Raw genomic sequence first — 15,600 nt, forward strand, 5'->3', positions numbered from 1 at the left:
ATCTCAAAGATTTTGAAAGCTTTAGACCAGGGGTTCCCAACCTTTTCTATGCCATAGACCTCTATTCTTACCTGAGGGGTCTGTGGACTGCAGGTTGGGAACCCCTTCCTTTAAACAATATTCAAAGTTAAGTTCAAAATAAATTTTAACTCTGAGATCAGGTTTCCTGCAAGTGCAAATATAAGTAAATAAATAGCAATAAATAACAAGAACATGAGACAGAGTCCTTAAAGTGAGATTGTTGGTTGTGGGAATATCTCAGTGATGGGGCAGGTGAGTGTAGTTATCTTCTTTTGTTCAAGAATTGATGGTTGAGGGGTAATAACTGTACTTGAACCTGGTAGAGTGAGTCCTGAGGCACCTGCACCTCCTGCCTGATGGCAGCCGCGAAAAAAGAGCACGGCCTGGGTGGTGACGATGCTTCTTTTCTACGACAGCGTTTCATGTAGATGTGCTCAATGGTTGGAAGGGCTTTACCTGTGAGGTACTAGTCCAAATCTGCTAAAAGTTGATATTCGCTGTGAAGTTTAGGATAGGAGTATTAACTAAATTACATGCTGCATGGTAGCGTACAGTATTGACAAGATTACTCTCGTGTCTCCAGGATTAAATTTTGCCCCCCCAAGCAACAGTGCAATAACATCACCCCGCAACAGTTTTGCAACAATTTTAATACACAAAAAAATGTAAATTAATTACTTGTGCGTGATGTTCGTGGGGGATGAGAAGAGCTGCTTTCACTTTAAGGGTTATATTTTGCACCTGTGCAGAGCGATAAAGGCTACTTCCTACATACACACAACCTTTTTAGTCAGCAAACAGATGGTGGGAAACAGAGCACAGTGTTTCTATGGCAATCGTTCTTCTTAAACCATTGATAAACTCCAGTGACTGAAGACAATCTTACTGAATGATTGTAATATTCATATTGTCAACTGGAACAAGTTGACTGGTTTGAAGGAATTAAACTGAATCCAAAAGATGTTGGCCCACAATTATCCCTTATTCACTACAGTATGGTTGCAAATCCCACAACCCCCCCCACCACTACTTTATCATTTCCTGTCAGTGTCACTTTATGTATATACAATCAGTCTATGTGTATAACCTATCTTATGTACATGTGTTTATATTTATTGTGTATTTTTTATTATTGTGTTCTTATTGTGGTTTTTTTGTGCTACATCTGGTGTAGAGTAACAATTATTTCATTCTCCTTTACACTTGGGTACTGGAAATGTCTGGACCAGCTGGTGGTGCAGTGGCATCATCACAGGACTTCAAGGCAGATGGTCCAGAGTTCAAACCCAGCCAGGTCCCAACCTGGGCAGCAGCAGTATCTGCGCAGAAGAAAAGGCGTAGGGATATGTATATATGTATACAAGATACTTTCGTATCTTCCCATGAAAAACCCTATGGACCCTATGGTCCATGAGGTCAGGAAGAGTCGGGACTCAACTTAGCGACTGAACAACAACAGAGGTGTACTTTAATTCCTTGTTCTAATATCAGTATTCTTACTCCCTACAGGTCTCCTTTGTGGCTCACATTGCAGGCGGCTTAGCCGGAATGACAATTGGCTACGTGGTCTTCAGCTGCTATGACCAGAAACTGTTGAAGGATCCCAGATTCTGGGTTTCAATTTTAGCCTATATCGCATGTGTGGTGTTTGCTGTCATATTCAATATCTTCCTGTCTCCTGCTCCTACTTCTTAAACAGAAAGGGGAAAGGATAATGCATTGGTCTTACTGTTCTTTTAAAATGTACAGTAATATTGATAGTTTATTAACAATACAGTACCACGTGGAGAAGACAGTTGGAACAATCATCTTGCACGACATCACACAATACTGGTGACTTACCATTAATCCTTGCCATGAGCCTTAGTTTGTATTTTATTGATCATCTCGTCATGTCATGGAGAAAAAGAAAACTGAGTGAAAGACTGGTCTATTTTTTCGATCAGTTCTATGGTGCTGAATTTCTAATGCTTTTATAAGCCTCCTTCTTTCATAGACTCACAGAGCAAGGAAACAGGCCATTTGGTCCATCTAGTCCTTCCTGACCATTACCCAACCAATTACACAATTCCTACATAAATTCTTACTTTTTATTCTCTCCACATATGCATTGACTCACCTATACCCTATGGACAATTTACAATGGCCAATTAATCTGTCCATCAGGAAGGACTACCATTCCTGTTCCTTCTGCCTCTGCTTCTGAAATTGCAGACCCTTGCACACCAAAGTAGTCACAACCCTGAAGGGATGAGCCAGAAACTGAACTGTATACCCAATGGAATTATCTGCATTGATATCTAGAATTTGGCTACGTACAGATTTAGAAATGTAGAGAATTGGAATTTTCAAAACCGGATCCTTAAACTTCTGTTGCAGAATTCCAGCCACTTCCTCTGCTTCTCCGGAAGTCTGTTTTTAAATGATCTCTGTATGTAGATGATTCTGCAGATACCCAAGGTTTTGTTCATCATTACTTTACTCTGATTAGCAAATCTTTTGTGATACTTTTCTGAACTCTTCTGATGCCCAGTTGGCATCTGTTGCTTCTATGACATTCTTATTGAGAGATAGTTGAGTCATTTTCCAGGCCACTCCATTGCTTCCATCTTCCTGCCTGAACCCCATGGCCATTGATTCCCTTTGGTTCAGTAGTGTTTCTGTATAGTCCAAGGAAGCCTTACTCTTCTTCCTTCCAGTATATACTTGCAGTAATAGCTCTTCTTTTATCTATGATTATTAAAAGTCAATGGAATTCATATTTTGAGTCAATAAGTTTTTGAATCTGTTTTTCAAAGTTCAAAGTAAATTTTATTATCAAAGTCCATGTATGTCACTATATACAACCCTGAGGTTCATTTACCTATGGGCATACTCAGTAAATCTATAGAATAATAACTATAACAGGATGAATGAAAGATCAACCAGAGTGCAGAAGACAGCATTTCCCTTGACTTGACATGTGACTAATTGGAAATCTAAAAGCTGCAGTATCTGCCTGAAGATCATAATGGATACAAAAACATTGTAATCTTAAAAAGATGGATACGTGCTGAAGACTGATATTATGTTTGAAATATAGCGTTAAGAATGTGATGGAGGACTTTGATCTGGAACTGCAATATTACTAGAATTATTGTAGATTAAAATTGCTTTCTGCTTTTATATGTAATTGAAAAGAAATGTGTATGTTATTGGATGTTCTTTTGCCATTTGATAACAGAACATATATACATAGGTTTATTTACATTATACTTTACTGAATGAATATGTAACAGGTAATTTTGCTACTTCCTTTCTGTTATGTACCTGTGTCAGCTGAATACGTTTACCAGGAGTATGGCTGCTTTTGATTGTTAATTTCAGTGGATGGAAAATGATTGGGTACCACTCCATAATTCAGGAGGTGAGTTTGCACTGAGGAAGGCTGTATCATGTATTAAGGTCATATCAATAAGGCCGACATATTGATGGCAATATTATGGGGTGCGTATCAGTTGTCAGAGATAGAGGTTAGAAGCATGTTTGATATTACATTGCATATAGTATTTTGTGGTTGTGGTTGGCATCCGTCCATCTCGAAGGACAATGGGTGATGATGATCATCACAAGCCTGGGTGGAAGGTATGGAGATCCTGAGATGCCCAGTTGTCAAGATCCCCCTCTCGGCCTCACCAGCGTAGTCCAATGGAAAGTTTATGAGGCAATACATTTGGCACCAGGTTGGCTGCAGGAGCTGCCGGAAGGATGTTCAATGACGTCCAGCCGCCTTAGGGGCTCCACTCCGGATTTGCTGTCTGGGTTTTACTCCCGTAGCCTTCATCACTCCCAAGGCTGCCCACAAGGCAGTGGGGCTATTTACCCATAGCTGGGGATCTGGTTCACGAGCGCCAGGGCGTGTCCACACACCGGCGGGCCTGTGTACTACGTGTGCAGGGTCCAGACCTCCTCCCTGTCCTCTGTAGTTCAGCCTGAGTCCGAAAAGAGTTCAGTTTCCGTGTGTCGCCAGTGAGGAGGCACTGCATGAGGCTTGCTGTTGGAGAGGTTATGTACTGGCAGGGAGAGACTTACACACTCAGCTCTTCTTTTCACAATACTGCTAGCCAGTGGTGGAAGCTGAAAGTGAAAGTGATAAGCACTACCCATTACACCACCACACCGGACACATCACAACCATATTTTAGAAGTAACTTGAAAGGTTGTGTGAGGGTTCTTCCAAGTTCTCCAAAATAGCACTTGATTAGACTAAGGAATTCTGGCTTCTGTAATTCGATGTTCCAAATCTGTAATTGTTCAAAACAAGGGAACTCCTGTTCTGAAAGTGGTGGGTGCAATACCGTTGAAATTCCAGTAAATCCACATGTCACATTGGATGTGCCTGAAATGTGGGAAGTATCAGAACCATCGTGTTCACTGATGGACTTGCTACTTAGAAGCCGATAACTCTGGTGCACAGTTGCACATTTAACAAGAATTGTTGTCCTGCAAAGTAGTGAAGAAGTGAACTTTTTGTTTGCAAGAATGCAGGTATGTTTGATTTATTTTTATCAACAGAATGTTCCTGACACCTGTATAAGAGATTACATTAGTTTGGTGACCTGTCCTTTATGCATGCACCAAAATACACCTATCATGTTTAAATTCCATAACATAAGATAAAATAACATAACATATCACTCTTGACAAGTTTCACTGCATCTTTACCACAGACATTGATTCAAGTTTTGTAGATTAAAGGCATTATGAACCAATGACACTCAATCAAAGACTGTGCTGGAATGACTGATAAAAGACAAACTAAAACTGCTCTTCTGACAGACTAACCTTGATTCACCCTTGGTAAATTGCATTGTGTGGACAATACCACACAGTATTTATTTTTGCCTTTATTGTAAAGCCAGTATAGTTGTGCTTCAATCTTCTGTCCTCAGTGATGCTGGAGAGAAAGTCAAGGGCACCTGTTTGTTTGGGGAAATAAAGAAATTACAACCTTTGAAAATTGATGAATGGGAACAATTTGCTGGCTCCTCCCACAATGAATGCACACAGACTTTGCTTTTACAAAGGTTGATTTATAAATAGACCATTTTTATTCACTTCATTTCAGTGAAAGTTTCTCTTAAATTATCATTTAAAACATTTCAAATAACTCATACATTTGTAAATGGTAAAATCTATAATTTTTATATCTGTTGGCAAGTTTTTAAATGCCTATTTACAGTTTTAATACCTTAATAAGTAAATGTGTTTAACAAATTTTCATCATTGAAAATATTGTCTGCTGGTCAGCCAGGTATCACATATGGTAGCCAATAGTAACGTGTCTTTTAGAACCCCAAATTTACCTGTGTTCTCTCAGTGAATCCAGGGTCAAATTTATGACTCCATTTATCATGTATCATTTTGTTTTAAATATAATAAAGAACAGAACCACTTTTGTAGTTTCTGACTGACAAGTATGCTGCAGTCCAGTCTCAAACCTCTTCTGAAAGCCAGGGCAGGACTGAGAACCTCCCATTTACAGCTTTTCCTTGACTAATGGAAGGGATACAATCCTGGCAAAAGCTTTATTGAGCAAAATTTGGTAAGCTGAAAAGGCTGAGTATGACTGCACAATTCCTGCACAACTCGTTATAGTGAAAAATATTTCCAGGTATCTAAGACAAGTACCCTGAGATGCTGTTGTAAATTAAGTGTTTGTAAGTGGAGAAATTGCTATATTTTAAAATAATTTTGATGCCAATTTTGCCTATTAACATCTAAAGCATCTAAATAATACATTTACCTGTACATGCTTTGATTGTGAGAAATAAACTGGATTTTAAAGTGAAACTATACTCCATAAATGATGCTCGGGTAGAGTATTTTAATGCATTCGTTCTTCACCTTGCTTTGGATTAATTTAGATTTGTATGAGTACCCGGGTGAAAGTCTCCCAAAATTATAGGTTTGTTTTAAAAGTTTTATTATTGCTTAAAAAAAATAGAGAAATTCCAGGCAGTCTCTAGAGTAGGTTACGTGGTCAGCACAACATTATGGGCTGAAGGGCCTGTGATGTGCTGTAGATTTCTATGTTCTAAATTAAGTTCATAAAAATGTACAGTCAAGGTTCATAATTAGCTACAGTAAGTAACACAGAAGTTTTCTTTCCCCTAAAAGCTGTATAAAGGCAAAATTAACCGGGATATAACTAATGCGGCAAACTTCTCCAAATGTTTCTATTATTACAAAGAATACCTGCATTTTTATATTTTCAACAGAATACATGCAGATTTACTGGGATCTGCATAATCCTGAACATTATCCCATCACTAGTGGTTCTGAGTCATGAACGTAGCTCCAGATCTCTGATGTAGCTGAGCAAGATTCTTTTTCACTTCAGTGATACCAGAAGCAGATTATTCCTGTCAGCATTCCAGTTTTTAAAAACCACATTTATATAGTTTGGCATAGGCCATTCTATCAATGCTGGAGTGTTTTGATAGATAAGCTATTCTAACCATTGACTATTATAGTGAACACAAGGATCTATGAGATATTTAATCTTTTTGATTGTTTATTTATCTATCTATTTATTTATTGGGATACAGCATGAAATAGGCCCTTCCAGCCAGGCTGCCCAACAATCCTTTGATTTAATCCGAACCTAATCATGGGACAATTTATAATGACAAATTAGCCTACCAGCTGGTGTGTCTTTGGACTGTGGGAGGAAATTGGAGCACCCAGAGGAAACCCACACAGTCAGGAGAACAGCGTACAAACTTACAGACAGCAGCGGATGGTGAACCCGGGTCGCCTGCACTGTAAAATGTTGTGTTAACCACTGCATTACCACGTTATTTGAATCTCTGGAGCATAGTTCACAAAGTTGTTGACCTCAGAGGTAAGAAATTATTTTGCGAAACACCATACCATAAGATATAGGAGCAGAATTAGGCCACTTGGCCCATTGGATCTGTTCCTCCATTTTATCATGGCTGGTCCATTTCCCCCTCAGCCCCAATCTCCTGCCTTCTCCCTGTATCCCTTCATGCCCTGACTGATCAAGAACTTATCTACCTCAGACTTAAATATATCCAATGACTTGGCCTCCACAGCTGCCTGTGACAACAAATTCCACCAATTCACCATTCTCCAGCTAAAGAAGTCCCTCCTCACCTCCATTCTAAATGGACATCCCTCCATTCAGAGGCTGTGCCCCTTGTTTATTCAAAGAGCAACAACAACAACGTCTTTCAGTTACTCATCCAACTACCCTCCCCTTCCCCCACCTCCACCCAAAGCAGAATTCCTTATAGGAGAGTCCTCAACTCCTCAGCTAAACTGCAGGATTCTGAACAGATCATCTACACGATCAGAGAGTGGATTAACAACACTTTGTCTAATCAAGGATCTGGGAAGATTATTTTCAGCCAGGTGTGAAATAATGTTCGAGTGCAACATAGGTGTAAAATATCATATTTTCATCATCTTACACAAGATGCCAAGCAACTTTAGAATGTGGAATAAGGTTAATTTCTCTTCTAAATGCAGATAACGGTAATGATTGACCTCATTCAGTCAGTGATCATAACATCAGTGACATCTAGTTAAATATAGCAAGATTGATTTTTGCGCTTAGAATTTTCCATGACTTTGAGGACATTTAACAAGAATAACATGGGTTGTTTGTGTGGGTAGTGTGAGATGTTGCTCCTTTAGTCACAGCTTTTAATAAAAGCTGATGCACAGAATTTGAAGACGAATGGCAATTGTGATCACTCATAAATATTTGAAAATATTTCCATTTTTAGATTCTAGGATCCTTTCAAGTTCAAGGTTATTGTCATAGGCATACATACGCAGGATATAAATGCCATATATATCAACTCTTTGTAGCAGCAGTACAATACATAACCAACATGAATCAGAATCAGATTTACTATCATAAGACCATAAGACATAGGGAAAGAATTAGGCCATTCGGCCCATCAGGTCTGGTCCGCCATTTCACCATGGCTGATCCATTTCCCTTTCAACCCCATTCTCCTGCCCCCCGTAACTTTCAAACCCTGACTAGTTAAGATCCTATCAACCTCCGCCTGAAATACACCCAATAACCTGGCCTCCATAGCTCCCGAGCCAAAAACTCCACAGGTTCACCACCCTCCATTTAAAGAAATTACTCCTCATCTCCTTTGTAAATGGACATCCCTCTATTCTGAGGCTGTGCTATCTGGTCCCAGACACCCCCACCATAAGAAACATCCTCTCCACATCCATTCTATCTAGGCCTTTCAATGTTCATTAGGTTTCAATGAGATTCACTCTCATTCTTCAAAATTCCAATGAATAAGGCCCCAGGGCCATCAATCACTCCTCATATGATAAGCCTTTCATTCCTGGAATCATTCTCGCAAACATCCTCCGAGCCCTCTCCAATGTCACACATCCTTTCTTAGATAAGTGGCTCAATTCTACCACAATACTCCAAGTGAGGCCTCATCAGTGCTTTATAAAGCCTCAGCATTAAATTATTTTTATATTCCAGTCCTTTTGAAATGAATGTTAACATTGCATTTGCCTTCCTCACCACTGACTCAACCTTCAAATTAACATTTAGGGAAATCTGCACAAGGACTCCCAAGTCCCTTTGCACCTCAGATTTTTGAATTTTCTCTGCATTTAGTATATAGTCTATGCTGTTATTTCTTCTGTTCATGACCAGACACTTCCTGACACTGCCACTTCTTTGCCCTTCTAATCTGTCTCAATCCTTCTGTGGCTTCTCTGCTTCTTCAACACTACCTGCCCCTTCACCTATCTTCATGGGCACTGGTATGATTGTCGTCCTTTTGAATTACTTGGAAACCTCCAACTGCAGCAGTGAGAGATTGAAGATGCCCTTGAACACTCCCTCCAGTAGTTGGCACAAGTTTTCAGTCCTCTGCCAGGTATACCATCAGGGCCTGACGCCTTGTGAGGGTTCACCCGTTTGAAAGATGTTCTGACGTCAGCCTCCGAGACAGAGGTCACAGGGTTAACGGATGCTGCAGGGATTCGTATAGGGGTAGTTTTATTCTCCCTTTAAAAGCGTGCATAAAAGGCATTGAGCTCATCTGGGTGTGAAGCATCACAGGAAATTCATGATGTTAGGTTTGCCCTTGTAGGAAGTAATGGTCTGCAAACCCTGCCAGAGCTGATGCGCATCCAATTCCATCTCTATCTTCAATCAGAATTGTTCTGCTCTTAAAGTTGCCATCCGTAGCGCATCCCTGGATTTCTTGCATAGTTCTGGATCACCAGTCTTAAACGCTACAGATCTAGCCCGCAGCAGACTACAAATCTCTTGGTTCATCCATGGCTTTTGGTTTGGGTATGTCCAGTATGACCTCAAAGGCACACGCTCATCCACACAGGACTTTAATGACAATTGTGGCATATTCATTCAGATTCCAAGATGAATCTTAGAATATTGGTGGTGCTAATAATTTCCTCTTAACCTTCAGGCTATAATGCATCTGTGACTTGAAATACATATTGATTTTCCATGTGGCATCCTTACACCTAGAGCCTTTGAAATCATTGTGGCTCCTATTGAATTGTCAGTTCATTTATGCCATTACAACCATTTTTTCCACCCGGCTGCTAACTGCACATCAGCAATATTTGATATCCTGCAGTTTGGTAGCAACAGGATGTGGCGGCGCATGGCGTAGTACTGATAGGGGCATCCACGCTGAAGTTTATCACATTATTTTCACTAAAATATCATGAAAGATATAAAAATAGCATCTGGTTCAACGATTCCTGAAATGGAATAGAAAACAGTTATAGCTACTGTCAATTGACAACTTATGTCAATTTATATTTGCTCCTGTTTGTCGTCAGGTGGTTTCATCCAGGTTAGTAGGTTCATTGGTCACATGGTTGTCATTGTGCAGTGTGAGCTTGTGAGCTGGAAGAACTTGTTACCATGTTGTATCTCCAGGTACGATAAATAACTTCAGCTGATAGTTTCTTATGAGAAACAACATGGAATGCCTTCTGAAAATCTATTTAACTTGAATCTATAGGTGAATCCCTGTCTATTATTAGGTTATTTTTGACAATCTTGAAGTAATAATCATCTTTTGACATGAAGTATCAAGGTGCATGAGGGAAACACTCAGGGCAGACGATCTGTTGTGCTTGGTTGAACAATGGTGAAGGCTACGTGGATCACTACTCATGGAGTCATAGAGAAGTACAGGCCCTTTGGCCTACCTACTCTGTGCTGAACCATTTAAACTGCCTACTCCCATTGACCTGCTCTGGAGCCACAGCCCTCCATACCCCCGCCATCCATGTATCTATCCAAACTTCTCTTGTGTTGAAATCGAGCTCACATGCACCACTTACACTGGCACTCCTGCGACCCTCTGAGTGAAGAAATTTCCCCTCGTGTTCCCCTTAAACTTTTCACCTTTCACCCTTAACCCATGACCTCCAGTTACAGTCCCACCCAACCTCAGTGGAAAAAAGCCTGCTTGCATTTACCCTGTCTATACCCCTCATAATTTTGCATACCTCCATCAAATCTCCTCTCAATCTTCTACATTCAAAGGAATAAAGTCCTAACCTATTTAATCTTTGCTTGTCACCCAGGTCCTTTAAACCTGGCAACACCTTCTCTCAACCTTATTTACATTTTACTGCATCTTACTCCTATTACTGCCATGGTTTGCTTTCAACTCATATGCCCTGTGGGCACTTTATCAGGAACAAATGCTCGTTAATAGAAATATCTCATCAGCCAATCTTGTGGCAGTAACTCAGTGCATAAAAGTATGCAGACATGGTCAAGGCATTCAGTTGTTCAGACCAAACATCAGAATTTGGAAGAAATATGACCTAAGTGACTTTGACCATGGAATGATTGGTGGTGCCAGATGGGGTGGTTTGAGTATCTCAAAAACTGATGATCTCCTGGGATTTTTAGACACAACGATCTCCAGAGTTTCCAGAGAATGGTGCAAAAAAACAACAACAAAAAAAATCAAGCAAACAGCAGTTCTGTGGACAGAAACACCTCCTTAATCAGAGAGGTCAGAGGAGAATGGTTGGACTGGTTCACACTGACAGGCATAAAAGAACCATGCATTACAACATCAGTGTTCATAAGAGCATCTCTGAATGCACAACATGTCGAACCTTGAATTGGATGTTCTGCAGCAGCAGAAGACTACATCAGGTTCCACTCCTGTACCTACTAAAGTGGCCACAGAGTGTATTTCTTAACTTGTTGTAAGTTTTAATGTTAAGCATTAATCCTTTCCACATTTAACTGATAGTTTAATCATATAGTTACTCTTTGGTGCACAGTACTTCCTGCTCTAAGAAGGAAAACAAAGCAAGTTTAATTACCCATCTGACTCTTGGTCTAAGCTTCCTCTCTGAGGCCTCCTGGATTGTAACAGCCAGGACCCTCACAAGCTTGAGGCAAAGCAACTCATCGAGGTGATGCAGTCTTCTGGGCTCAATAACAAACTCTTCAGCTTTACTTCTAACTCTTCCCTTCTATCTGCATCAGAACTGGCCTGATGAAGGGTCTTGGCCCAAAACGTCGACATTGCTTCTTCCCTATAGATGCTGCCTGGCCTGCTGCGTTCCACCAGCATTTTGTGTGTGTTGCTGTTCTGACTGACATCATTTTGGCTGATATATTTTCCTTTTCATTTGACGTTCAAAGTTCAAAGTAAATTTATGATTAAAGTACTTATATGTTTCTATATACTGCCTTGAGATTAATTTTCTTCTGGGCATTTACAGGGGAAAAAAAGAAGTACAATAGAATTTTACAGAAAAAAGCTATATGTAAACAGATAAAGACTGTCAAACCCCAACATGTGAATGAAGAAAAAACTGCAAATGAAATAATACTTGGAACATGAGTTAAAAAGAGGTAATTTGCACTCTGGTTGAGCGTCCATGTTGATATGGTCTTTTATTGATTCTTTTATAGTTATTATATAACCTTTACTGCTCAGTGGAGGGTGCAGATGCATTTTTGCTGGTGAGGGAGGGGGGATCATTGCTTTGCTGCTGCTTATTGCGTGGGAGGGGGGAGTTGGGGGGGCTTTGGGGTTGTAGCATTTAATTCTCATTCATTCTGTGGGTCACTCCTCTGTTTTCGTGGATGTTTGTGAAGAAAAAGAATTTCGGGATGTATATTGTGTACATTTCTCTGACATTAAATGTACCTATTGAACCTATTTCTGTTTTTGCACTGCTTTTTAATCTATTCATTATACATATGTATACTTACCACAATCTATCTATTTATGTATGTATGTCTTAATTTATTTATTTATTCTGTATTATAATGTATTGCTGCTAAGTTAACAAATTTCATGACACGTGCTGGTGATAATAAACTTCTGATTATCTGATTCTTTAGATTTATTTGAGTATGACCACAATAAAATGAATCTCAGGGTTGTATATGTACTTTGAAAATAAAATTTACTTTGAACTTTGGAAGTGAGTCTGTAGGTTGTAGAATCAGTTCCGAGAGGTGGTGAGTGATGTTACACAGCCTGGTTCAGGAACCTGATGGTTTTAGGGTAATAACTTTCGCTGAACTTGGTAGTAAGGCAAGTGTCACACACAGAAAATGCTGGAGGAGCTATGGAAAAGAGTAAACAGTCGATGTTTCAGGCTGAGACCCTTCTTCAGGACTGAGAAGGAAGGGGTGTAGATGCCTGAATAAAAAAGGTGGAGGCAGGGGAAAGAGGCTTGGCTGGAAGGTGATAGGTGAAGCCAGGTGGGAGGGAAAGGTGAACGGCTGGAGAAGAAAGAATCTGGTTGGAGAGGAGAGTGGACCATAGGAGAAAGGGAAGGAGGAGGGGACCCAGTGGGAACTAATAGGTAGGTGAGAAGAAGTGAAAGGTTAGAGTTTTTATTCAGGCATCTTACCCCTTCCTTCTGGGAAGGATCTCGGCCCAAAGTGTTGGCTACTTTTTTTCATTTCCATGAGTGCTGCCTGGCCATCTGAGTTCCTCCACCATTTTGTGTGTGTTGCTTTGGATTTCCAGTATCTGCAGACTTCCTCGTTTTAGTAATATGAAATTGAAGGCTTCTACAGCCCCTACCCAAAGGCAGCAGCGAGAAGAGTGCAAGGCCTGGATTCCAATTCTGATTCATTTATTTATCACATGTATATTAAAACGTACTGTGAAATATGTTGTTTGTGTTAGCAACCCACCTAAAGATGTGCTGGGGACAGCTGGTGAGTGTTGCTACACAGTCAGGTGCCAGCGTAGCATGCCTAAAATGCTTGGCAGAACAGTATGGAGCACAACAAGCAATGAAACAACAACCATGAAACAAGCCCCATTCCTCCCTCTCACCCACCCATCTGCACAAACCCAGGGCAGGCCTCCGGTGGACATCGGGCCTCTGACTTACCCAGTGAACTTCAGACGCGTAGACCCAGGGCGTATTGTCGCAGCAACGCTCCATCTAGTATTTCATTTAGCATAGTCTGGTCAGCTGGGCATTGATATTAACAACACGTTACAAAGACCATGAAGCTTCTAACTGCTACTCCACTACTGCACTGTGCAAAAGTCTTTGGCACATATATATAGGCAAGGTACCTAAGACTATTGCACAGTACTGTATTTGTCAATGTAGAGCGGACAGCGAGTTTGTAAATCTGGCGGGAGCAAAGGATGTTGGGAATATTGAGGGTGCAGCATCATGGGAGGCCTGTGGGACAAGTGGCGGAGAAGGAGTGTCAGGGGTGGGGGTGGTGTGGGTGCAGACAGACTCAGCCCTGAGACACCAGGCAAGGTCGCTTGAATCCAAACAACTGGTTTATTGGCCATTATGGAAAGTTTCTCTGGTGCTTCCCGCTCCCTCCCCTCTCCCTTCCCCTTTTCCCAACCATGATTTCCCTCTCCCTGCCCCCTTCCCACTCTCAGTCCACAACAGAGACCCATGTCAGAATCAGGTTAATCATCACTCACATGTTTTTTGTGGTGGCAACACTGTGTAATACATAAAATTACTACAGTACTGTGCAAAAGTCTTAGGCACCCTAGTTATATACATGATACTAAAACTCTAGCACAGTACTGTACATTGACTCATGTGGTGTCATGAATTCTGAGATATTCCCTTTGTTCTACCAATCCCTCCCCCATCTTCTCTGCTCCTGAAAATTAACTTATTTTCTCTTTCCCAGTGCTAGCCTGAAATGTTAAACATTTCTCTTTCCATAAATGCTGCCTGATCTGGTTCCAGCATTGTCTATTGTTAAAACAAAGTTAGAATTTCTTCTCCACCTTAAGTCAGAGTCATGCCTATTGTCATTTGCATATGTGTAATGAAAACTTAACTGAAGCAGCATCGCGGGCACGTAGCTTCAGCTAAGTAGCCTTCATGAGAAAATCATATGCTAAACATAAATTACACACAACTTTTACAAGAAGGAACACTATTAGAATACGAAAAGATCAATTTTAGTGCAGTGCTCGAAGTGGTTATAGTGCTGCTAAACCGTTGCGAAGGCCTCAAATATATGTTTGGTGAGGCAAATGAGGACAAGTGCTAATTTGTATAAATTATTGGGAGGGGAGAAATGGGAATGGAGTAAATGGAGCGGTGCTTGAGGCTAGAAACGAGTTGGTTCAATATTGTATTTGAGGATCTGTTTACTGACCTTGCCTGTTCTCATAAGGTCATTCCATTTCTCTTCGTCCTTCACAAAGGCTGACTGTATTACTCCTGGTGTCGGGGGTTCACTGCCTTCTCCAGGTGTGTTCCAAGATCTCTCTGCTATTGTCATTTCAGCTGTACACCATTAAGAAACCCAGGAGAACCTCATGAACTGAATGCAAATCAAATGCTGGTCCATCGAACCTGCTGCTTGCATCAATAATTCCTGCCGGTCCCGAGCCACATTGACCAAAAGACGTTACCTCGCACTATTGTAACTTGCTAACTCGCAGTCAGGTAGAAGCATGTGTGTTTGAATTACACATTCAAAATGCTGGAGGAATTCAGCAGAGTCAGGCAGATCTATGGAAAAACGTGCAGTCAACGTTTCGGACCGACGCCCTTGGTGAGGACGTTTCTGGATATTATACCTGTGTTACTCTGGATTTCCAGCATCTCTTGTGTTTATGTATTTTTGAATTAAAAAGGGGGACTATTCAGTTAAGTGTGAAACTGGATGTGACCGATTGATTTGTTCCTGATTTTGAAATATACCATTATTGATCAGCTAATCCAATGCATACAACAAGGACCTCACAAAACCCACTTTATCCACACCTTTACTTAGAAATGCATAAATTGCTTCAGAAAATTTCAGAGGAGCTTGATTCTATATGAATGCAAACTCTTTCTTCTTTTTGTTGCAGTGTTTCAGTTTAATTGTTTTGTAGGTAGGGTAGAATATCCTCCAGGCATCCATCTCACCATCACAGGGGTGTTGATTTAGATCACTCCTCTTGTGGCCTCAACACAATCCAATGCAAATTGATTTATCTTTTTGTATAAATGCTGTGGTGACAGAGATCAGAACACTCACTTTCAGCATTACTTTAG

At 40.6% G+C, this 15,600-nt stretch overlaps 1 protein-coding gene across 5 annotated transcripts in view; it reads left to right on the plus strand.

Annotated features, from left to right (window-relative positions):
- The window catches only part of rhbdl2 (rhomboid, veinlet-like 2 (Drosophila)), a 61,758-nt gene extending 55,905 nt beyond the window's left edge, over positions 1-5,853 (plus strand). For all 5 annotated transcript variants that reach the window (XM_073034523.1, XM_073034519.1, XM_073034522.1 and 2 more), the window contains exon 9: positions 1,531-5,853. In XM_073034523.1, coding sequence (XP_072890624.1) covers positions 1,531-1,716 — 186 coding nt within the window. In that variant the 3' untranslated portion in view covers positions 1,717-5,853. The remainder of the gene's footprint in view (positions 1-1,530) is intronic.
- The last annotated feature ends 9,747 nt before the right edge of the window (positions 5,854-15,600 follow it).

This window comes from Hemitrygon akajei, chromosome 32 (assembly GCF_048418815.1).
Source record: "Hemitrygon akajei chromosome 32, sHemAka1.3, whole genome shotgun sequence".
Lineage (NCBI taxonomy): Eukaryota > Metazoa > Chordata > Chondrichthyes > Myliobatiformes > Dasyatidae > Hemitrygon > Hemitrygon akajei.